Here is a 26,169-nt window from a genome sequence, read left to right on the forward strand (position 1 = left end):
TTAAAAGAAAATAAAACGGTACATTGCTTGCTGGCTGCACCAAATCCAAATCTTTGTTTATTATATACACATGTGAAGCGGTCTGAGCCAACACCAGTGGCCATCAATCACACTATTCCAAAGATTAAGAAAGTATAATCAGATTAACCACAAATTGAACTCTGTTCCATTCATAAGGACATCCACCCAGATCATCTTCAACAAACAGAAGTCAAAATATAACTCAAAGCTGAAGGCATATGATTAAACAATATGATACATTGGAAATTTAAATTCCGATAACATGAAAAGGTATAGGAAGCGGCAAGACCAGATTAATTCCCCCACTACATTACCCAATTCAGCGCACTAAGCCAGGTATCCAGAAGCTAACTGCATATGTATAGTTAATATCACAACTCTGTAGGCACCATCAGGAAGCCCTACCATTTGATTTCACCATCTTTGAATCATTTTTAGTACTCCGTAACGTGATTTTCATAGTCAAATTCCCAGATCATAAACATATTGAGTATTGGTGTTGAGATAACAAATCAAGAGCTTCATGCAGAATTTTAAGAGTGCGGTCACCTTGAATTTTGTGCAAATTAAGTGTTCTCTGTACAGTGGTTTAACTTCCTGCAGCATTTAGAAGACAGGCAACCACCAACGAACAAAATAAGGCAATACAACAGCTTCAGGACTTGCATTCCACAGTTCACCCTGAAGAATTTGATTGAGTAGATAGATCACTTTCCAAGTGATAAAGAGAGTATTGAGGATGGTTTACCTAACTAGATCAGAGGTCCATCAATATCCAGCAGAAGTGCAAGACAGATACTTGGTCAGCATCCCGGAAACTACTTAAAATATATCAATAAAACGATCCGAAGAGTTCAGCCAAATAAGGCAAACTCCAGGCAAAATATAATAATCTGTAGGAAGATAAAAGTTGCGTCGAAGCTCATGACAAAAGAAGTCGCACTAATTCCAAGATAGATCCATTGCGATGCATAGCAGGCCATCGTAGAAACCTCAACAACCAGACCAAACTTAAGTGTTTGGTATATTTCAATTATTGTCCAAAGCTGCTTTCATTTCACCTTAAAGACCAGCTAAAGGCTTTAACAATAACCATAAACAACACTGAAGATGCTTTTTGTATTTCAGTTCACCATTACTACCTACCTTTTTGATTCAGAGGGAAAGAAAGGATTATGCCATCAAAATTCCTAGAGCACTGACTTGTACTATATTCATTGAGTTTTCTCTGGGTGCCTTTCCATTACCATAATCAGAATGTGGTTATACTCTAGCCACAACCCCTGAATCAGGGTTTGTCTCAGGTAGAGCAATGCTAAGTGGTTGCCAACCAGACGGATGATGTGCAATCCATTTTTTATGGGTAATTAACATGTTCAATATCTGAAGGACATCACCCAAAGCAAGATCTTTGAAGCACATATTCTTAATCACAATACCTGCTTCGTACCTATAAATGGAAACAAAGACATATAAGATGATTAAGACAAGCTCGAAAAGATAATAATCAACTTACAAGCTTTTGAGACATCACAATATGCTTACTTGCACAGAGTAGCCATTATTGCTGATCTTCCAGCAGGAGTTGTTAAAAACTTTTCAATTTGATCCCATGTTTCTTTTGAGCGCTGCTTAGGATTACCACCTAAAGGATTGACGCATTTCCATAGTTTATCATTCTTACCAACATACAATGGCAAAGCACCTAAATTCTGTTTCACAACCATATTCTGCTCAATAGCACTTTCAAGAGCCTTCTTAACATCAGTGTTGCGGTGCTTGGGATCTCCAAAACGGATGCAATCAGTTATATTTGCCTCAGTTGGCATCATCTTTGCATTTTTCAGTGAGTTCAAGGCAAGTAAAACAACCCCTATTAGGCCTTGTACATATTCAGAAGGCTTAGGACATCCTGGAGTACCCCACATACCACTACCAGGAGGATTATTATTACCCATTGCTGCCGGTAGCATTGGTTGATATTCTGGACCATGTTGATAACCTTGGCGTAATTGTTGTGTGCCACTGTTACGTACCACATGTCCATTTTTTTCATCAATTGATCTTAAAACATGTGGAGCACTACTATTAGGATTTTGTTTCAAATCTCCATTCCGTTGTTGAATAGAAGGTGGGTTATGAACACTATTAGGATATCCCGAAATGTTTAGATTACCAATATCTGGCACATTGGTTTGTGGCCCTGAGTTGAAATTGGGACCACCAGTTCTAGGTGGCACCATTGGAGGTGCAAAAGTATGGGGATTTGGAGTATATGAATTACTAGGCGCAAAAGGAGGCTGCAATGGGAAGTTATTTGGTCTTAATGGCTGGGAATAAGGAACTTGATGATTGCCCTGTAGATTACTATTACTGCTCCATAACTGATCAGTGTTGCCATGAACATAATTTGTAGCAGATCCACTCAACGGAACATTTGGATTAAAGTTGCCAGGTCGATAAGAGTTTATATTATTACGATTATCTTGAAGTCCAGATGGTGGTGGATTCACGGCTCTGGGTGCATTTGATTGACTCGGGCTTCTCCAATTAGGTTTACCCTGAAACCTAGTATCGAATCCCCTGCCTCCATTTGGAAATTTTGAATTTCCTGCATGAACTTCTGAATAGGATTCTACTTGTTGCTGCATCTGAGCAGTACTTGTAACTGGAACTTGTAAGGAGTCAGAAGATGAAACATGGCTTAGGCTACCACTACCAAGTTGTTGCGATTCACCATTAGACAGAGGAGGTCCTCCAGCTAAGAGGCTAGTCCAAAGCCATACACTCTTGGCAGCAGCAACCAAGGGTGCTGATGCCTTCTGAGGTTGCGCAAGAAGAATATTATATCTCCTCATCCGAAGTTGATGGAGAGCATTTGAGAAGTCTCGGTCACCCGAAATTAATAAATAATTGGCGGGTGCGGGATTATCCACGGCCCAGAATAGCATGTCAACAAGAATCTTCTTGTCACTTGCGTCTTTCACGCCTATTAACAAACATTACAACGTTAATTTTCAAAAAAATAAAAAAGATAGATGTTTCGAGATTCATAGTACATACAGAGCAAAAAAAATTCACAATAGACTTTATAAAAAAACAGAAAACTCGTAAATGTGGCCATGCATGGGCCACAATTATCTGTAATTTCTGGTAACATGGGGGAATACTACGAAACCGGAACCAACAATTCGTCACAATCGAGTACAATTTCTTGTGGTAGTCAAATAACCATCTGTGCCAGTCCCTTCAGATGCATCACAGTGAGGAGAAAGAACATCCAAGTTATTATACATCACAAGTGTTTTCACTAGTGTGTATAACTATACATCGAGCATCAAAATGTGTTGTATATTTAATATGTTTTAATAAGTTTCTAGCTGTCACTAGATGTTATAAATCAAGTATCAAAATGTGTTGTATATTTAATATGTTTTAATAAGTTTCTAGCTGTTACTAGATGTTATAAATCAAGCATCAAAATGTGTTGTATATTTAATATGTTTTAATAAGTTTCTAGCTGTTACTAGATGTCATAAATACTGGCTGAACAGGAACAAAACAAGATAGGTTCCTAAGGAGTGGATGATCACTTCCCTTAAGAACACGTTATGTTGCTTAAGCTACCGGATCCAACAGGAACTTCTAGAGCGTTACCGAGATACAACAAATTCTTCTCCAATGTTTTCAAGATACAACAAGAACTTCTCGATGCTTCCGAGTAACTCAGAACTAACAAGGTGTGTTGCGCAAACCCCGGTATACTCGGAACTCAGAACTAACATGTAAACTCGTAACCATGAGCCGCGCGGGTAAAAGAAGGAAATGTTACTGAGATTTCGTGCGTGGATTACCGAGATCCTTTTGCAGTATTATACTCTGTTTTTACATCATGTTACTAAAAATCTGGGGTTTGAGTTTGTTAGTTTTGAATAAATCAGTTTAATTCCACTGAGTTTGTTACTTAATTTCTAAAGAAGTTGTTGTGAGAGATTAAGAAAATGTTCTTGTCAGTTAATATATATATATATATATATATATGGTTTATCATTAATGAATCAGATTTTTAAGACGAAATCTTTCATGCACTTACCTTCTAATTATAAGAGACTAAAAACAAGTAAAGGCGAAATTTGAAGAGGTGGGATAGTTACCGACCGGCAGGGACGTGGTGGAGGGAAATTCCGGTGCTGGAGAGCGCGTGTTGTACTGAGGGTGGGATGCGCGTGGTGTCTCCGTAGGCGGAGATGGAGACAGGGCCACGGTAATTCATGCGGACCAGCGCGGAGCTGATGTTCTGCGCGATCGCGTGCGGATCCGAACCCTTGGGCACATGGCAGTTTTCGATGTCCCACCACACCGATGTCTTTGCAGAGGCGTACTGCGCCTCCGCGTTGGCCGTCGCTCCATCTCCGCCCATGACGCCGATCTCTTCAATACCCTAATATCTTCGAATTCCTGATGAACACTCTGACTGACAGAGTTAGTAAGTTGCGGCGTCTTCGACCTTTCCTTTTGTGAGTGACGGGAGAAACGGAGTTAGATGAAGAAGATGGTGGGGGTGAGGGTAGGATTCTTGGGATTTATGGTTGGTGGGAGAGAGAAATAAAGAAAAAAGTAACATGAATTGACAGATTTACCCCTTTTGGATGAAATCGGTGTTGTGGGTCGGGGCAACCCGGTTTATGTGATTGGGGTGGTGTGAGGTGGAGGCCAGATGTGTGGTTTAGGTTGGCGGGAATAAAGTTTTAGGACGTGGCATGGAGATGGTTTTTAAGTTCCTTTTTGATGGGTGGGGCAATGTATATTTTTGTGTTGTTGTAGGAAGTAAGGTTTTATTCCACCCCAATGCTAACGATGAAGTATAGTAAATTATAATTATAAGGTCATGTTGGTGGACTCTTTCATCTCTCTTTCCTTTCTTTCCTCACCCTTTTTTACTTCCATCTTCACCCACCTTTTCCTTTTCACTCCAAGCCTTTTGGATTTCAGTGTTTATAATTACCTATTTATATCAAAGTCAGACTCTAAGAACATATTAACTGAAAAAACAGTTTAAATATATTATCTAATACACTTTATACCACTTCTATAATCATTTTATCTCTTAAAAAATATGTTTCTATAATTTTTTATTCATATATTATTCACAAAATCCTATTTGTTAGAATATCTTTTTGATTGCATTAAACCTTTTAAAATATTGCTAAATCTTTTATGTCTTAGGAAATATTTAAATGAAATAAATCTTTTAACAAAATTGCTTTATCCTTTTCTTTGTTAAAAAAACTTTAAATAAATCTTTTAAATAAACCATCTTATCTCACATTTTTAAATAAAATAAATATTGTAACAAATTGTTTTGTCTATCATCATAATCTATTTAAAATAAAATAAATATTCTAAATTAAATAATTCATAAACTATTTTATCTCTTATCATAATATAATAAAATAAATCTCTTAAATTATAATTAACAAACAATCTTTTACTTAAAATATCTATTTCTTTTTTTTTAATTATCATACTCTTAGTTATTCATTTATTTTCTTTCATGCATTTTCTTCAATTGTTTACAAATTATTTATAAGACACAAATATTTTCTTAACATTTTAATTTATTTATTTTTATCATGTAGTATATTATTTTAACGTTTTTAAATAATTATGTTTATTTTCTAACTCATTATTATAATTATAATTTTATCACAATAGTTATCTAAACAAAATTATTATTATAATATAATTTTCATAAATATTTGTTTATCATCTTCAACGTATATTAAAGTTGAAAAGATGAAATATTTATGTTCAAATTTAATTATCATTATTTTCATTTTTGTTTTTCATGTGATTTTGTTTAATTAGTGTATTATAATTTTTATTAGTTTATAACAAAGTACGTTTCATAAGAATTTAAAAGATGGAAATAGAGACATTTAAAAGAAATAATTTGAATATTTTTTTTTCTTTTATATTTTTTTAAAATAATTTTAAATTTTATTAACAGACTTCATTAATGTTTACAAATTTAATAAATGATAATATAATTTAAAATGTATATAATTATAATTACTTTCTAAATATTTAATATTAAAAAAATATGTTTATTTTGATATTGAATATTTAAAACTTTTGTTATTTTACAAAAATTAATTAATTAATATTGAAATGTATATGAATATAAATATATATTCATTATCCAATAAAGATGAAGATAAAACAAAAATTTAATATTAAGTTGAGTTTAGACATGAAGATGAATTTTTTAGTAATATGAAATAGTGAAACCGGTTCCATTCCGAAAGCCTTTTAGAGTGGTTTCCGAAAAAAACTTCATAATCTACCTATTCCTTAACTGCTTTACAGAAAATTAAACTAAACACCTCTTTTATTCAAATCTTGCCGATTAAAAAACAATTACTTTAAAAAAAGAGTCGATATAATTATCATTCCACCAAATTAAGCACGATTATATAAGTAAGACCACTCAATTAAATAGGAATTGAGGTGTTGTTACATTTGAGCATCACTTGTAACCGAAATTTGTAAGGAATCAAAAGATGAAACATGATTAAGACTACTGTCTGATAAGTTATGAACGGGATAGTCTAAGCGGTCAAACATTCAATGAACATAATTACAAAGCATTCATGCAATTGTGCGACTATGATCAACCGATGGAATGATCAACATGTAGAGAAATTAGTATTAATATTGATTAATTTATGACAAAATATAATTATTATTAATCATACTGTAATGAAGCTGTTATTAATTCGAAATCTATTCTAAAATTTATAAATACAAGTTTGAAATTTATAAATACAAATTTGAAATAAAAAGATAGGTAATAAAGGATGAACAACAAAGACAAACAATAATGTTGGAAGTCTCATATTGATTAGAAATTTAGAATATATAAGTGAGTGTAAATCTTATTTTACAAGTTGATTTTGTAGAGTTGAGTAAAATTTAAGGTTAAACCCCTTTGAAAGTCCCTATTTATGTGGGTTTTTTCTAGATCCCGTGTTACATCAATTTAGTCCTTAAAAATGAAAAATTGACTCAATTGGACCTCTACCGTTAAATTGGCTTAACGAAGTTAAGTTTTTTTATGACCTGGGACGTTGACGTGGTCAGTTTCTTATACGTGACATTCACAGAGCTTTATACGTGTAATTTGATAACATTAAACATTTTAAAATTAGGGTTTGGTGGTGAATTTTGAAACGTTTTAAATCTAAAGATGAGGAATTAGGGATTCAAGGTTCGTTCTTCTAGAAGGTTGGCAAGCATTGAAAGCAGTTGAAGGTTGCCAAATCTTCTTTCGCTAAAATGATTCTAAGAGTTTTTTTTGTTTGGAGCATTGGCAAATTAACCATCAATTTACATAATAAAAAAGAAATATCTGCATTAGAATGTCCAAAGAAAACTAAAAAGATGGAAATCAGATATCTGTAAGTCTCCTTCTTCACAAATTCATCAACCTACAAACCCAGAGACATAATAAAACACAAAAACAAAAACCCATTGCGAGTTTATCTCTCTCACGCAAACAGAAACATGAGAAAACCCCCAATCTCGAAGGAGAGGCCCGGGGAGACATTGGACTCCACTCCAATCTTGAACTCTATGAATCTGTGATTTGTTGCGTCTTTAATCTCGAACCCAATTTGATTTTAGTAAACCCTAATTTGGTGATGAACCCTAAGCATCAATCGCTAAGGTTGAAGACGATGAACCCTAATTTGTGTTTCAATTATTAGAAACTTTATTTTTTAATTTTTTAATTATACATTCCATGTAACTTGCTTGAATGTGCCACGTATAAAAAACTTACCACGTTAACATGTCAGGTCATAAAAAATTTAACCTTGTTAAGCCAATTTAACTGCAGGAGCCCAATTGAGTCAATTTTTCATTTTTAAGGACTAAATTGGCGAAACCGATAAGACGAAGATCTAACTGGAAAAAGCCCAATAAACAGGGACCTCCGAAGATATTTAACCTAAATTTAAAGTCTACTTTTTAACATAGTATCAGAATCAAGTTAGAGTGGGATTGAGTTAGTCAAATTTCTGCATATAAAATTCACAATCACCGTGACTTCTAATTTTGGCACAACTTAACAAGTTTTTGGGAGATGGTATTCAATGTTTGTGAATCATATACCGTGAAAAATACCTTAAATCTTGAATGTTGTTTTAACCTGCTTTAAACCCATCTTTGACTCATTGTGTTCAGTCTTTATTAGTTCATCAGTTCGGAATCATTTAATTAAAAATTGATTTTATAATTGCAATAGATTAACACTAGATAAATCCATCTACTGCAACAATAATGCACAACCATTACCTTAACAAACAGTAACTCATTTAAGAACAAGAGCTTTTTGAATATGGACAAATATTGCTTATGATGATTCAAAACCAGTAAAGCATGCATGCTCTACCACATACAATCATGAGAAGTCGACTATGATCATCTACAGTGCCCTTTAGAGTGGTTTCCCAAAAAAACCTTCACAATCTACCAATATCATAATTGCTGCTCTGCTTTACAGAAATGATTACCATGAAACGTAACACCTCTTTATTAATCTTCTACATCACCACAAGCTCTCGTAATAGACTCCTTCATAGCATGACATTGTTCCCATGAGTTCAATAACCTGGATTCTAACTCGACATATTCAGGTGAATCGTTTTGAAAAATAGTAACAAACCCTCATTTATATGCAAACGAATTTCCAACACAAACTCTGACCAATGTATACTAAATTACGCACTACTCTTGTACCTGAACCAGACCACAACCTGTCATCCTCATGTAGTCTCTCTTCTTCTATTCATTCTACTGTCATGCTGCTGTTTGCGCTGTACACTGATTGTAACTCCAATACGATGTGTATTGAGGAAAACTCATATAGTGAGTCTTATGCCGGCTAAGGATAATACCACCAGAACCATAAAGTTAATAGAAGGCCTCAGACCAGCTGAATTTGAGGTATTTAAATCAGGAGGGCTTTGGGATCCTAAAACTGAAGGTGAGCCATTAGAGCTGCAAAAGATGGCATTATACAGGACCATGATTAGTATCTTGTAGGCTTAGTGGTAAAGAAACTATTTTCTGTAGCTAAGGAATCCATTTCATTTTACTTACCCGGATGTGCCTGTCCCTGAGGAAGATGGGTAAATGCAAGAACCCGAACCTGGTCACAATTTAACAGAGTCAATTATGTGAATTACAAACTATGAAAGAGTTTAATTTACATACATTTCTTTTAACCTAAAATACTCTTAGGGATATATCCTAAAAACACTGAGATTTATTTAGAGGAATAACTTCTTCCCATAAATACTCTTAGGGACACAGAATGATGATTTTAGTATATAACATCTTTACACAAACATCCGATAAGATTTGACCATAATAAAGTAAATTCTCATTGAATATCTGTCAACTGATGTTTTAGCAAAGGTTAAATTATTCGTTTCTTTCTTAAAGTTGTTTATATTTTAGGATCTAGAACTTAACTCAGAATACTGTAAGAACAGTGTGTTTTGTAGTGGTTTTTCTTGGAATCTATTTACACAGCAAAAACAGTTTTCTCATAACTGTAATGGAAACCAAAACTTCTCTTTTATACAAGTATAAGACTAAATAACCTTTTATGCCTGCAAGGAGACTAAAAGTTATTATCATCTTTAAATGAGGACAATAGTAAGGGATAAATTAACCATTTAATCTTTAGAGTAACAGTATATAAGTCAAACTCTGAAAAAGGTTATTGAACTACGAAAAGATCTTACTTGGATTGGTGTTAACTATGGTTGCAGCGCCTCCAAAGTCACAGCTTGTTGACGCAGGATTCTTCTGGTAGTAGCTATTGAAGGCAAAAGAAGCATGGTTTTGTATTGAATTTGGATTGTAACAACTCCCACCTTGCTGTATTTGTGAACAATCTACACTTGGCATTCCACAAGCATAGTCCAATGCTGTTTGAAGAGTAGCTTCTGAAACTCCAGTCTTTGCCACACACCAACTCTGGCCCCCAGGCGAGGCTTGAGCATTTGTGTTTGGAGGAGGAGGAAGGGCATTTGTGACAGGACCATTTCCTGATGGGGGTGGAAATGACGTAGCAGGGTTGGTAACTGATTGAGGCCCTGGATTGGCTGGATTTGTGGGTGCTAAGGGAGAAGCTGGTGTGGTAGAAGGAACTGTCACAGGTGTGGCCCCTGGATTAGTGGGGGAAACTGTGACAGGATTGGTGGAAGGAACTGTTATGATGGTTGGTGTATCTGGAGGTGAGATGACTGGTGCAGGTGGGGTTGGATTTGTGGGGGAAACTGTGGTAGGTGAGTTGTTTGTGACTTGAAGAATTCTTCTGATGTGGACTTTGCTTGGCTTTTCTCTTAGGATCAAAGGAATTATCCCTTCTCCCTCTTCTCTTTTGAGATCTCCCAGTACAAAACCTTTGGTTGTCTGTACTTCTGCACACAACGCAGCAATCCTTTTAGTAAAATGAGATCCTTCTCCAAGATATTTGGATACTGCCCCTCTAAACTGAGTTAATTCCATTGAACTGGGAATATCACGGCTCTTGATTGTGAAAACCACAGGGACATCTTTGCAAGGAAAAATAGAAGTAAGGGTGGTTCTTTCAATAACAGATCGACCAGTTCCCAATTCCCCATCATTGGCGTCTTCTAGCATGATAAATGAATCTATTTTCTTTACAAACGCAACAATCTTGAGAAGATCATTTTCATATGGTGCATTCAAATTCTCCAAGAACGAAAGCGGAAATGCCACGGAGACTTTTACTTCCCTCCCCAGTTGAAGATTGGTGAGAAACGAATGAATTGATTCCATAACAGGTATGAGCAAAGGCATCTCATCTCGGCCTAAGCACTCACTGCCACATCTAACAATGACGCTGCTGATGTCCACTTGGGGAAGAATGTTCAAAAGATGAACTTTCATCCATGCAACTGGAGATGATTTTGAAGAAACAAAATTTTCGTTTAAGAAGAAATCAACTGACAGGTTGGTGCCAGTGAGAGTGGTCAAAATCTTGTAGTCAGAAACAGAAAACCGAATCTGAGATTTGAAGATCTTGCTTTGGTGGAGGAATGAGGAATCAACAGAGGGTGAAGATGCAGTTCCTGCAAAGTACAAAAGGATGGAGCCCAGTTATTGATTCAGATTCGAAAAGAAAAAGCAAAGAAAATGTCATGTATCGAGAAGAACAGAAGGGTTACTCACCGGAAGAAAGGAGAACGAGAAAAGAGAGGAAGAAGAGACATAGAGAAGGTTCCTTGGCCATTATGAAAGAGAGAGTGGTTAAGCAATGTAGAATGAGCGTGTGTTAGAATGTTGAGAGGAGTGGTTGCTTTTAAAAACAAAAAGACATGGGAAAGAACCAGAACTTAGACCGGGAAAGGTGTTTGAGGATACAAAAACCAAACCAAAAAGGTTGGGGAAAAGTTGGAACAAAAGAAAACGACCAAGTTCTAATAATCATTTACAAAATATTGAAAATATGTTACTTTGTCACTAAGGATGGGTTGGGAAATGTTTGGGTCTGACCAGACTCTTGCTTTTTCATAAGTTGCTGCTTCTTTATCTTTCCCAAAGCCCTTTCTGTGTGCAAGCAATATCAGCAACAGCTTCTACCACTTCTGGATCTTCTCACACTGCAACTACACGCTCCTTTTTTTAATTTAACAAAACTAAATGCTTTCCTAGTTTATTATGTTAGAATCGATTGATTTTTCATATTTATAAACTGTCTCTATTCTATTGATGAAGATTTGTAAATATCAAGAGCATTTTGCAACAGAATCTTCTATACAGTAGTATCTACTTCAAAATCTGATAATTCTTTAAATACAGTCTCTATTTTGTTTCAGTGACAGTTAGAGTCAAGGAAAGTAGTTTAATTGATTGAATATCGTGTGAGTTGTTGTAAATTTCTTTTACTCAATTCTTACAGATTGAAAAACAATAACGTTAAAAAATAAATTAATATAATTATTGTTCCACTAAATTAACCACGATTATAAATTTATAGAGCAATATTAATTATCCTTGGATATTGTTAATAATTATATATTCTTATTAGATATTTTTATTAATCTGATGAAATTGTAATTAAATATTGATAAATATAGAAAAAACCTTCGTCTATTTTTATTTACTTATAAAATAAAGTAACGTTGTTTGTATACAGTTAATGATTAATAATGTTTATTAGATGGACGTAAAATGCTAGCACAAATACTTGGAATGGGACACGTGTCCTCTTCCTGTGTTATTACGCTTAAAGTTAAGAAATTTTGATTTTATTTGATTTTATTCTAATTAATGTATGATAAATGATGGTGAGCCGTTGGATTATTGAGAGGGTCATGAATTAGTGATTAATGATTGGCGCAAGTTCATAGCGGTAGTTGTTGAATAAAGTAGCTGATGTTGCTAATCTTTAATATGCAGTCAAATATAATAAATAAATTATTTTATTTTAAAAGGTTATTCAGTCTGTCTTGTCTTTTTTGTTATTTTAGATAAGAGGTATAATTTTAACAATTAATTATATCAGTTTTCATAATAAAATAATTTTTTTGTCCCAAGTTTCTTTACTTCATAACAATTAGACTTCTAATGAGCTCTTAATTTTGTAAGGTAATTTTCGTTGTTGTAATTTATTTAAAATAAGATAACAAATTAAAAAAAATAATAAAATGGCAAATATTACGAGATTGGGGATGAAAACATGTGCACCGACGACGTTGGTTTGGAGTGTCTACTAAGGATCTATAAAGCTGAGTGGATGGTGGTAAAGATTTATATAAGAAAAGACATAGTATCTCAGCTCAGCAAAAACCACTACCAATAGTAATAAATTGACACTTAATAAAGGCATAAAAAGTGATGGATATGTTTTTGTTGGGTGTAAAAGCCATGGTTGAAAATGAAAATAATTTAATAAGGAAGAGTAGACTAAAAAGTTGTTACGAAAAAAAGAGTGAAAGGTTGTACTTCGATTATTGGTTGTGTTAGCCATATGTAGTTTGGGCAGAGAATTAAGAAAGGCAATGCCCTAAGATACAATCTATAGCAAGTAAAATGAGTGGGGACAAGCCATTTGGAATAATCTATTTTGCCTGCTATCACTTAACAAGGGCAAGTGTCTGACTAGGTTTCTGGCCGAAAGCTTAGAAAGAGTGTGTCAAAAGGGTCCATTCTGAAGCTCAAAACCACAAAGTAGGAAGAAGAGGGGCAACATGACAAACAGTCTACAAGGATTATGGGCTTATAAAGTTGTTTTTGTGTCTTCCTTAAAAAACAGGGAAAAAAATTTAGTTTCATAAAAAGAGGTGTGGGTTTTGTTTTTTCACTCTGCTAGTAGCTTCATCTCACAGGCATGAAACAAAGAGCAAAGATTGGGGGTTAATGCAATTGAAAAAGAATTGTTGAATTTGTACGCTATTCAGAAATTGCGGATTTTACGGGATATTAACAATGATGTGAGTTCGAACATATATTATACGACTTTGGACACATAGGTTCTAAGTTCCTTGATCATATGAATTCTTATAAGGCTCGTGAGTCTATTATGAGTATTCAGAATCTTCCTAAACAACTTTTTTAATTTTAAACAAACGTATTGAATGTTGTTATTGCATGTGAAGGAACCCTATTATTAATCTTTACTGCTCAAAACCTTTAGAAAAAAAATTCAGAACAGAATGACTAAGGAGTCAAAGCGTGAACAAAGAATATGAACAGTTGATAAGAGCTTCATAAAACTTAATTTGAAGGATTACTATATTAAGATGCATCGTACCTAATTAGGATTGAAACTGCAATTACACACAGTGGACCTATAAAACATGTGTATTAGATTTTCCAAATGATTTAATCAAAATTAATTTTAGCCTTTACACTTTAAAAAGTGGTGATGTTATCTTTTTTTTTCGTATAGTTTATATGATTATATGATAGATTGAGTCCTTAACCTTCATTATGATTCGACATGAAGACTTAAAACACGTTTTATTCTAAAGTTTTATTCCTTGCAACGGTTAGATTTTTTAGTTATTTTTTCTTAATTAACCTAAATTTCGCTGAAATCCTAAATTTTGCCTTGTCCCCTGTAATCCTAACATGTGCTTGGTAGTTTGGGGGGAAAAAATATTGTCAATTGTAAACGTTAAAATTAAAATGTGATAACATTAACTCGGAAAAATATACCAGAGTACTAGTATCATTGCGAAATATTTACAGAAGAAAATTCTCGGTTAACCTAAATTGCTGTTGAAGTTTTCAAGCCATATATGCTGTTATCAGATTTCGGCCTATACATCAATACTTTAACTTAGCAAAACATAATTCACCTTTTACGGATTACGCTGAACAATGGAGTGAGCTGCTTCCAATGATGCAAAAAAGGTGGATAAAGTTTTTGACAAAATGACATGTTAGATAGGGAAAAGGAGCTATAGATTGTTAAACCTTTGCGTCAGACTCAATGAACAAATCAGTGAAGAAGGAATCAAGAATTGCTTCCTTTGACGATTCATACTTGTCAAGGCGTTTCTTAAAGGAGCGTAGATCTCTCTCGTGCTTCGAGGTACGTTCCTGCAATGACAGTAGTTCATTATATTCAGGGTCAACATTGATCAATTCATTTAAGACCAGAGTTTCTGACTATTAATAAGTGCCGCTAAACTCCGAGTAACCAAAGTAGCACAGCCAAATGCGAATAGCACATTCAGAAAGGGAGAAGAAAAGGATTGACTTTCTTAACAATTATAACAAACTATCCAGAAATCGAGTAATGCAGTGATATGAAAGTAGAGTTTACAGAGCACAATTTGTAAAGTGAATCCAAAACTAAGTTTAAAATATTCAAGATTTCTTTTATAAATAATATAAATACGCAAAATTGGTAAAACTAGAGAGAAGACTTACAAATGATTTCTTCGTGAGGAGTATGTCTACCAAATAGATCAACCATAAAACGTTTGTTTTAGGACAACTGTAAATTTGAAAAGGCAACAAGATTTTAGAGTCAAGAAAACAAAATAACACAATATTAGAACTACAATACCAGGACTATTGTCAAGAGTGTACCAACAAACAAATAACAACAGAATATTGGAATTAGTATACCAGGACTATTGTCAAGAGTGTACCACAGACAAATCTTACAACAGATCAAATTATCCTATTGGCGTGGACATGTGGAATCATAATTAAGTATTTTTGTTGTATACCCTAAATGTCACAGGAGGGATTTACGGGCTACAAGAAAGACATAAGAGGGATATGAATCGCGTTTGAAATTTTGAATAACTTTTCCCTGAGTACAAGAAAGAGATATTTTACATATAATCACTCTTTTTAGGTTTTTTCTTTTACGTTTTTAGGCAAAAAAAAGCTTTGGATATTATGGATATAGGAAAAAAGATTTAAAATTACGGATATAACAAGTCGTAGAGCCTCGTACAAATGAAGAAGTCATGCAGTTTCATGTAAGCAAGAACCCACTAGATCAGTTTTAGCTCATCCTTCAATGATTGCTATATGGGAAGTATATACTCCGTCTCCTTTCTCCTTTGATTTAGTATGGGTCTAGTTGACCAAGGAATCAAATCATCTGTCACCTTGCCTATCCTTTTTCCTGTTTCTCTAGGAAAAAAACACGACATTCCAAAACAGAGTATCCTAAATATTGCTATTTTTATAAGAATTTGAGGCATCGCTTCTTAATTAGAGAGACAAGGGAGTGGCGGAACAAGTGATCTGAATCCCTTTCACTGGTCACATACGTCACTAAAAATAATATTAAACACCATATGACACTCGTAATCAAGTATTCAAGTTCTCATTGTTCATTATCCAAGTTTGGTGAAAATTGGCCTTAATAAATCAATAAAAAGGGACGAACGAGGGAGTCGTGCCTAAAACTAGAGGCTGGATTTTCCATAATCTAACGATCGAAAATATTTGAATCCGTGTAAGAAGATACACTAACTTAATAATGAATCATGTCTGAACTATTTTCAAAAAAAAGTTGTCACGGTAGATAAAAAGAGTTATGAGAATCGTACCTTCCTTCCCACCAATCTTCAGTCACCTCCTTCATCTTCCTATATGTTTCTGACTGTGTATGTTATTTAGAATCATTAGTTTAATCAGATGTAACAAACAGAACTTACCATTTTAAATAAGCAGTCCTTACCTGTTTATCCCCTTTCGGTCCTTTAAATAGGTCAGGATCAGAGGAAAGATCTAAATACAGTATTCTATCACCTGTACGAACAAGACGTCTAATCATAACTAATGACAAATGTAAAACCCGATATCTATAATAACCCAAAGTTTCGAGTGCTCACCTGTGTTTATTCTTGATAGAGTGAAGTCAATAATAGATATTATTAAACCATACGTTTTGACTAACATCTTCCTGCCATCGAGAGTGAACTGCAACTCTTCGGAGTCACTTCGGCCCACAAGTATATTTCCCCTGCGCAATTGAATATTCATAAATTAGAAATCGTGAAAATACTATGACAGCATAGTTTATGCCACTGCATGATAACCCACCAGTGAAGATCTCTGTGTTCAAATTCAAACGCAGACTCAGCCACAGCAAGCCCAGCCGTAACCTGCATTTTGACAGAAATTAACCTAAAAATCAATACTTCGTCAAGCTTCAAGCATGCAGAGGGTAAAATCATAACACGTATAACATACCTGAGCCAGTAATGCCCTTGCCTCGTCAAAATTCAGGAGGGCAAAACCTTCAAGATCCTTGCCACCATGTTCTTGTACGAACACCACGTAACACTAAATGTAGTTAATATTAGTATCTAATACTTGTTGGGGAGATATAGCCAAGCTTGATTTTTATGGAAGTATGGATTGCTCATTTGATGAGTAAATATAGTGTATTAAGTAGTAACCAAAGAATGTGTCTTCGTTCATCACTTGTATGTTCTCGCCAATATGAGCTTTTAATAAAAAAAATTATTAGAGTTATAACAAAATTAGCTGGGTTTGATTCACTAAAGATTATAGTCGCTTCATAAGTTCATCACCATGTTATGTTCACAGTAATATATCATTGGAAGTATCGTTGTGATATTTAACTCAAATTAGAAATAAGAAATACACGTACGTTCATCACTGATCACTGATAAAGTTAAAGAGGAGACCTGTTTCTCTGGAAACTCTTTTGGATGATCATTCTCTGAACCATGCTTTAGATCCCAATCTTCCCATGCTCGAATTAGTTCCGCGTCATAAGGTCCCTGACATACTCTAAATCTATCACAGAAGATAGGGCCATACATATATGAGATGCTAGTACTTAGCTGCAAAAAGTAGAAATTTAAATTCGAAAAGAGTCACTTCAATCCATTGTCGATGGCAATGACCCTACTAATAATTAGTGTTTCTACTTTCTACCGTGCCACAATGGTAAGAAGTACAAAACCTGAGGTAAACTCAAAAAGTATTGCAAGAACTGAGGTTTTAAAAAGAGTATGCGACCATAATATAAGCTACATGTCAAGACTTTTAGGTTATCCACGACTATCTGTATGTAATTTCCCACAACATCAACTTACGAAAAGAAACCTCAACCGCAAGTTAAAACCTTAAACTTGGTGGAAGAATAGGCAATACAAATTTTCTTCTCTGGCAAATTTTTTTTTCCAGCGCCTTAAAATTATTTGAGTCATATACTTACTCTATGCAATCGATAAATGCGTTGCACAAATTATCAGAAGCTCCTTCTTTTCCTCTCAATAAATTGAGAGTTTTGCAGAGAAGCACCTCCTCTAGTAATTCTTCAGATCTCTGTAGTACATAGAGCCAACAAATTTAAGAAGTTAATTATCAACATGTTCATCAAATATATTCAGATCGTAGCAGGGAAAACTTAGTTACCATTACATTTGAAAAATAACTATTTGGAACAAAAGTAATAGTATCTAAATATATCATACAATTATATGCGACTGTTACCTTTTGTATTTCACCATTCACTCTGAAGTCCCCGTCAAACGGAACAATTTTACAGACATAGTTATTAACCTTGAAGGCTTCTCCAAATGTTCCTTCACCAACTTTCACAATAGTTTTTGAGACACTGGAAAAAAGAAAATTGCATTCTTGTGAACATGAGGACACTGAACCATAATTCAAAAATCCCATGGAATCCTGGTCAAAAGGTCATGGCTGTACTATAGCAAAGACATTTTTTAATTAAAAACTACAGAACTAGTTCTTGTATAGACTCGATGCAAGCTTACTTGACTTCCATGGGTTTGTATGCAGAGGGCCAATTATGCCCCAAAAATATTAGCAAAGACATTTTGATCTCCTAAACCCTAAGCCCTAATTCATTTTTTTGTTACAAAAAATATCACATTGTTCTTAAATAATTGCACAGAAAACACTGAAACAACTTTTTTGTTTTATCTATTTCCAATACAGAGTCTTTAGAAATAGGAAACAAATCCAAAACTATGTGACATTTTGTAATCAAAAAGTGAAAACAGAAAATAAAAATAAAAACGCAGATAAATGTCCCCTTAGTTTTCAACCTCGCTCCATGAACCTTAGATCCTCCCAAGCCCAATAAATTTACTATCAGGAGAACATATACAAATTCAGATTTATAACGTAAGTTCCCTGTGATCTTGAAGAAAAAACATCATCTATTTCCGGTTTAACAGCTAACGTGAGATTACGACACCGTAATATGCATAAAGGGGAGAATAACCAGTTAACATCACAATCCAATACTAAGTGCAGACAAAATTGGCACGCAGCTAAAAATAACAATACCTATACCAAAAGCCAAAAACAAAGACTTTACAAAAAAGCAACCAAATAAGTAAGTGGCATGAGAAGCAGAAACACTGCGCTACAAACAACAAATTAATATTTGGATGCAGGTAGAAATTAAAATGCTTTCAAAATTCAAGAGCACACACTTATGCCGACCTTTGTGAATCAAACATACACAAAAATAGCATGTTAGAAGAAAATAAGAAACCATCAAATACCTAGAAAAGATATCCTGTAACAGTGAAGGTGTAGACTGTCCACAGGTTGCTAATAAAGCGGAAAATGGACTAATGTGGTCATTGTCAACCGAAGATGACGTTGATGCCAGAGAAAGTTTCTTAACGGCAGCATTAATATCTTCACATCCTTCACCACTATGAGCAAACAGCATTTTTTCATTTGTTTGGCGCATATGAATGTCACTTCCAACAGAAGTTTTCCTATCTCCGGTTTTACTGGTTTGCAGTAGTGAATTGTTTTTCTCATTTGTTTCCAATATTCTCAATTCAGAGGTACTAAAATCAATATCTTGAATACCTTCCAAACGCGTGGATGAAGTATCTAGTATTTTGGACAGTGTGGTCGAGGGACCGTAGGAGGAGTTCAACCTTCTGGAGTGTAACCATTTTTCTAATCTGGAGCATATAGTTGGCAATGGTCCCTCTTGTGTCATATCACCTGTGATCCATGTGCTTTTCTTGGGTGAGGGGCTTTCCTCCAACAACTCAAAAGCATCAACCTCTTCAAAGTATAACCTCTCCTTCTCAACGTTCGGAGGTTGCACAAGCTTCCCCTATACATACCAAACACACAGATAACAAACAAACAACTAAAATATCCTAAAACCTCACAGATATTATTCTCCTTCGAAGGTAATCCTGTTCGAGGGATTGCAAAGCATTAAATGTGGACAACTCTCACAACAGAAATTCAAACCTAACTCCCAGCTATTGATTTTGATATCTTCCAGAATGTGCAGAATACAAGACATGGAGTAACATAGTCAATGACAAAGACATACTTTGGGAAGTGCAGGCTTTCCTTTCCTTTTGTCCTTCTTCAACTGAGGCTGGTAAACCATACAAGCACCAACAGCAATACTAGTCCTCCCTCTGTCAAAAACGTTAGTGGAAAATCAGACGAAACAGCGATCGATTATTGGAGAGCAACTAATGAAGAGAATACAGACCTGGTGGAAAGCGAACGATTCCAACTGACTCGCTTGTTGGGATCCAAACTCGGCCGAGTAGGACGCGGTAGGGGAGGATCGGAAGGGTTTCTGAAAAAATGAACCGAAAAGGAAAAAAAATTAAAAAATGAAAATGAAAAAGAACATACTGACGGAATGAAGAAAAGGGAGGTACGAGTTGGTAGGATTGTGAGGGTTGCGAGGGTGTCTTCTCCGGTAAATGACGTCGATTCGTTGGGGTTGGGGGGAATCGGCGGCGATGATTTGGGACCAGAGATCAAGTGAAGAAGATGATGCATTTGAAATCGAGGAGGGGCAGCGAGGAAGAGGAAAACCCGAGCCCTTAATTGCTTTGGAATTGGTGCTCATGCTTCTGTACTTCTGTTCTGCTTCTACTTTGGCTTCACTTCATTCCTTCACTCATCAATTTGATTCAACTCCCATCCCATCAATGCTTCACAGTTTAAAATTATGCCTGGCGGGAACTTTCAAGCATTGATTTCTCTTTTATGCTTCTTCTGGTACTGTAGACAAAAATAACACGAAAACAATAAAAGTAATTCAACTCTTAATTCTATGGAGAAATTGGGCCCTTAGTTGATCCAGCCCAATATAAATGCCTACGACTTTGCTGTTGTTTGAGGCTTTCTTTTCTTGTAACTGTGAACCAAAAAACTTATAATTTACTGGTTGGGTGATAATATGCCATTTGTTTATCATGTTATGTTATTTTAATAAATTAAAATTTAATATTTATATTAATGTTATATATTTTTAAATAAAATAGTTTATGTTTTCAGATCTGAAATTCCAAAAAACCTATTATATATCAACAAAGTCATGGAGTCACGTATATTCCAATCACACACTTATTTGTTAAATTGTAAGTTTGGTGTCAAATCCTAAAGCAAATTTCATCTCTGATTTATATACTTAAAGTTAAAAATTAATATTAAATATGTTTGGATCCTTAATTTTATGTGAAATTAGAATTAATCTTTCTTTAAAAATTATTACTAATATAATTTTTTATCATTAAAATTGTATGAATTTAATTTTTTTAACTAAATCTTATTAAATTTGTTTGAAGATTTTTATTTTTTAATTAATATTTAAAAAAATTGTCAAACTTATACTTAAATGTTAATATAAAATATATTTAAAATGTTTAACAAAATTTGGTTGAAATAATAAAATTTACATATTTATAATAAAATTAAAAAACTAATTTTAATTTTTATTAAAAATTAAAAATATATTTAATTCTAAAATTTAGCTGTATATGTAAACACTTTTTTTTATATATAAATTATGTGAAGTTGAGCAATTAAAGAAAAAATGAAGCAAAAACAGTTGTTAATGTGTTGTTTTAGTGATTATGGTAGTATTGAATCAATAATGCATACGAAGGCAACAAGGATGCTAACATCTGTGTCACTCTCACGCCCACCGTCAATAAATTGCGTTTCAGAAAGTTGTGAGAAATGCGTGTTGCATCACGAATGAAGACAAACATGCATAATTTCACTGTCTCAATTAATCAGATACCATCACCTACCATATATATTGCAGCTACTTTAAATAAAGTAGCACTAATGCCATAATAATGCTGTTATCTGGAGAGGCTTATGTTTCAGCATTCGTGTGTACAATGACATGCTTTGTCTGCTTAACAAACATTAAATAATTCGACAACACATGTCAAAATTCTTGGTACCTTCCTAAGTGGAGCAATTGAGACCACCCAAGACCATTTTGATTCATCATTAATGTCATTTAATCACTGAAGCGACCAAGCACAAACAACATAACCACAATTATGCAGTTTGAGATGTTTGTTTGTATACCAAAGAAAAATGTGTTATCGCAATCTAAATCAGTTGCTAGTGTTTTGCTCATAACCACCACAAGGTATGATTTTCGCCAAGACTAATTCAATGCGCAATTTGCTTCGGATTCAGCGTTCATAAATTTCAAATCAAATTTGTTAGGGTTTCTTTTTCAATTCAAAGTACTATCTACACCACCCAACCTACTTTCCTTCCTTTCTTCATCATATGGTTTTGCTATCATTATTTTTTTTCCCCCTGAACTTTCGCGTGAAAACTAATCTATTTCAAAAATGTATCAAATTATATCAATATTTTTTTCTGAACTAAAATATTTCTAATATTTACAATACTATATATATCGAGAAAGTCAAGTATTTTTCATTTATATTTAATCTTTAAAAAAAAACTTATGACAAAGAAGACACAGTAAATCATAATTCCTCTCTGTAAATATAAGATTGAGTATTAATTATAGTTATTTTCACCTTCGTGTATTTTCAAACAATCACATATTCTAGACTAATTTTAAAGGATTTAATTGTATTTTAAGCCATGATGTTAGAATATATTATAGATTATTATAAGATCAATTATTTTGCCATGTTCCAGACTCATATTTCAAGTGAGAGGAGTTATTTTTTTTTTTTTATGGAAAGTCATTTTAAATTGTGTGACTTCTAATATCTTCTAACTGTGACAAATTAGTTATCACGTACTTACGAGATTAAAAAATAAATAAATAAAATTGTTTGTGTGCTATTAGAAAACTAAGATCTCGCATTCATTATAACTATCATTGATTTTCAAATTACGAGTAAAATTTGTAAAGTTGAAGTGAAGCATAAATCCAAATTATAATAACTCAATGATTAAACATTATTTTAAAGTCATTGAGTCAAACATAAAAGACAGGTTCTTTTATTTTAATTCAAAACTATACCTTTTTTTCTTTTTATCCTTCTTTTGTATTGTATCAATTTACTTGGAACAGATTGGGCACTCACACATCCTAATCTTAAATTATAGTGTTTATTACTTCACGTTTGGAATTTTGTGTGGTATTGTTTGTTAGAATTGGTCCACAAACCAAAAGATGAAAAGTAGTGAAAGAATATTTTTGAATTATTTGATAAGTTAGGTTAAAGCAATTAATGACAGACCATTTGATCGAACTTTATAATCTATTGTTTTTCTCTTTGAATATTATTTGTCTTCTCAAAATTAAGTAATAAAATAATATATGAAAACGATATATTTTTTAAAGAGAAAAAACATATTTTATTTATATTTCGGTTTCAAGTCTTTTTATGATATCGTTAAGATTAATTATTGTATATTTAAAATATTATTTATTTTCAAGTCCTGTTTATCACAGTTTTATTTTAAAAATATATAGAAAGATAAAATAAAATATTTAAATTATGTTAGATTTTAATTTTTAAGTGATGTTAAACTATTAAATATGATATAAATGATTTAAATAGAAAATTTAATTTTTTTATTAATTAGAATTTGCTTGTTTATTGATGTATAGATATTGAAAAACCCAGATCTTAGAAAATTTTACAATGAAATATTTTAGTTTTAGAAATACAATGTTGGTGATACCTAAAAGTTGTCTCCCTGACTAAACTCATGAAATTAGTTAATGACACAGTTTTGTTCCTAGGAACCTTCACTTCTATCATGTTTTGTTTCATAGCTGGTTTGCTTAAGTTTGTTCACAATTCCTGTTGTTTTGGTATCATTGCTGTACTTTCTCACTTTGGTCTCTCGAACTCTAAAGTTAAATTATCTCTAAATATGGTTTTTTAAATCACATGGACAACATAATTTTAGATTATGAAGAAATATATTTTATTTATTTTTTGTTAAAATTATTTATCGAAATCTTTATCAACACCCATCCTAACATACACACTACATGAGTAATCAAATTACAATATATAACTTTTATTGACTATTATATTATTTAATAGTTTTTAATTAAAATAGTTATTTTCATAAAATTGATGTAATGAAAATTGTTTTCACATATGTGTAAAATTTAATATCAATAAAAAAAATTTGATATATGATTTATGTAGAACAAATTCAGGCATTATGTCTATGAATAATTTGTTTATATTTTATTATTATTTAACTTTAACAAAATCCAATTTAAACAATAAAAATAATATAAAATTATAATTCAAACTTTAGAGTAAAGCAACGTTTTTTATATTAACTAGTTTGTAATGTTATAATCAGTAGAAGTTGTATCATGATAAGAAGATAATTTATATTTCCGTAAGGATAGGTCGGATAAACTACACTACTAACCTACCTTCAAATTGGCATATTGGATGAGGATTTAAATCCAATAAAAATCAACATAAAATTTCCATCAGAACTTTAATTTTTTTAAAATATGTTAACTATCATTACTGGTTTAATTTATTAAATGTATACATTTTATTAACTAAAAATAAATTCTAATGGAATTTAGACTGAAAATCCATATGGTTTGCACCATTTTATTGTATTTTTTATTTGAAGTAATTTTATAAGATAAATCATATAATTATTTTCTCTTTTTTAGGTTAGGTAAAAGAGTATTGAGATGGATGATTTAAGTAAACTTAAGTTAGTAGATTTCATGTTTCCACTTGTTTAAATCAATAAGTGAATTTGATGGTGTATAAAAAAATTGAAATGAGAGAAAAAAAAATGATAGAAAGATGTTTGTTTTGGATCAAATATTGAATTTAACTGAGTGAAAAATTATGAAAAAAGGGAAAAGAAAGCGTAAAGAAAGATTGTTTGAATTAAGAAAAAGTAAATAAAATGTGAAACATAAATTTATGAATGATTTAATTGATGTGATAGTAAAATGATTTTTAATTAATAAATTTTTACTATTACCGTTTTATCCTCATGTTTAATAATAATTTAGATGAATGATAGTATATTATTTAATTCAATTCTTATTATTTCATGGTGTATATTTGATTAAAAAAATGTATATATGAAAAAGATCCATAGTCTACATGCACCATTAATTATGTCATAACATGAGAGTCAGTCACACATATCAAACATTCATAGTTGAAAACACATGAAAATGCACAATAAATGAAAAAGGTAAGGTTAAATGTGAAAATTCCTTTTATTAAATTGACTTTTTTTTTTTGTTTTGTTTTCTTCACGACAACGACTCGAAAATCATCGCTAATATGTTTTGCACCATTCTATTTCTGCCCAATTTTGTAACAATAAATAGAACTTATTTAAATTTTTCATATTTGTAAATAATTAACTCTCATAAACAACACAATTATAAAATACATGTATTAAATATAACTTTAGAAAATATATAGATATATATGTATTAAATAATTAAAATTTAAATATATTTTAATACATAAATTTTAATACGAAAATAAAATTCATCAGTATTCCAAACTTTGATATAATCAAATATTAAGAATTAATGGATATAATCATTAAGGGTTTTTAAGCTTTTTATGCGTAAAATCATATTTTAACTTAATATCTGAGCTCGCTTAACATTTTTTAACTCAATTGACCGTACGAAATATGTAAAAAAATTAATGTTACTGAATTAAGAAAATTATATCATTAATTAGTAAAATATAAAAATAAAAATTGTATAAATATTTAAAATTAAAAAAAGTCAATTTTGTATTAAGATTTAAAAATTACAAACATATTTAGCCTAATAATTTAACAAAAACTAGCTAAACAAAATCATCTATTTATATTAAATTGTAATGGATAGGACCTTTGTGACATTTTACTATCTAATGTACAATCAGAGAAAAAAAGTTAAAAAGTTTCTATAATGTGTAATCATGGTGAAAAAGTTACCTTGTCATAAATATGATACAAGTAAGTTGTAGGAGTTTATGATATTATAATAATTATATTCAATTATTTCTTAACACTGTATTCACTTAAATAGTTCTCTTGAATAGAAAGAACTGTTGATAAAAAATTGTTCATGTGATCCTACTCACACTTCATGTGTTCTTAGAACAATATTTTTTATAATGTTAAACAATGTATTACGGTGGTGGCTGAAAAAGTTAAGTTTGGTGGCATGACTAAGATGTTTAGGTCATTTGACCGTATCATTAGCATGGTGAAAGAATTTACAATCTTCTAATTTCCAGTACCTATAATAAACCTAATCCAAATAATGTTTCTTCTCTTCTCTTTCATCTGCTAATCATGGTAACGTGTTTATAAATA

The 26,169-nt window shown here is 32.5% G+C and overlaps 3 protein-coding genes across 3 annotated transcripts; all 3 read right to left on the reverse strand.

The window, feature by feature from the left end:
- Positions 1-4,608, reverse strand: LOC124824963 (uncharacterized). The gene is made up of 3 exons (XM_047297485.2): positions 4,180-4,608; positions 1,567-3,010; positions 1-1,471 (listed from the first exon to the last, which is right to left on the reverse strand). Exons 1-3 carry the CDS (start codon positions 4,439-4,441, stop codon positions 1,285-1,287), a joined length of 1,893 nt encoding a protein of 630 aa, XP_047153441.1. The 5' UTR covers positions 4,442-4,608; the 3' UTR covers positions 1-1,284.
- Positions 4,609-8,375: 3,767 nt separating this feature from the next.
- Positions 8,376-11,753, reverse strand: LOC124824965 (uncharacterized). Its single transcript, XM_047297488.2, has 4 exons — positions 11,293-11,753; positions 9,837-11,192; positions 9,187-9,235; positions 8,376-9,084 (listed from the first exon to the last, which is right to left on the reverse strand). The coding sequence occupies exons 1-4, from the start codon at positions 11,351-11,353 to the stop codon at positions 8,946-8,948; spliced, it is 1,605 nt and encodes a 534-aa protein (XP_047153444.1). The 5' UTR covers positions 11,354-11,753; the 3' UTR covers positions 8,376-8,945.
- A 2,489-nt stretch (positions 11,754-14,242) lies between these two features.
- Positions 14,243-20,603, reverse strand: HASPIN (Protein kinase superfamily protein). Its single transcript, XM_047297487.2, has 14 exons — positions 20,259-20,603; positions 20,084-20,173; positions 19,916-20,006; positions 19,113-19,687; positions 18,067-18,190; positions 17,789-17,898; positions 17,253-17,364; positions 16,792-16,884; positions 16,642-16,703; positions 16,431-16,561; positions 16,277-16,347; positions 16,146-16,198; positions 15,004-15,070; positions 14,243-14,670 (listed from the first exon to the last, which is right to left on the reverse strand). The coding sequence occupies exons 1-14, from the start codon at positions 20,450-20,452 to the stop codon at positions 14,539-14,541; spliced, it is 1,905 nt and encodes a 634-aa protein (XP_047153443.2). The 5' UTR covers positions 20,453-20,603; the 3' UTR covers positions 14,243-14,538.
- Positions 20,604-26,169: the final 5,566 nt, after the last annotated feature.

Source organism: Vigna umbellata, chromosome 5 (assembly GCF_029865625.1).
Source record: "Vigna umbellata cultivar VRB3 chromosome 5, Vumbellata_1.0, whole genome shotgun sequence".
NCBI classification, from domain to species: domain Eukaryota; kingdom Viridiplantae; phylum Streptophyta; class Magnoliopsida; order Fabales; family Fabaceae; genus Vigna; species Vigna umbellata.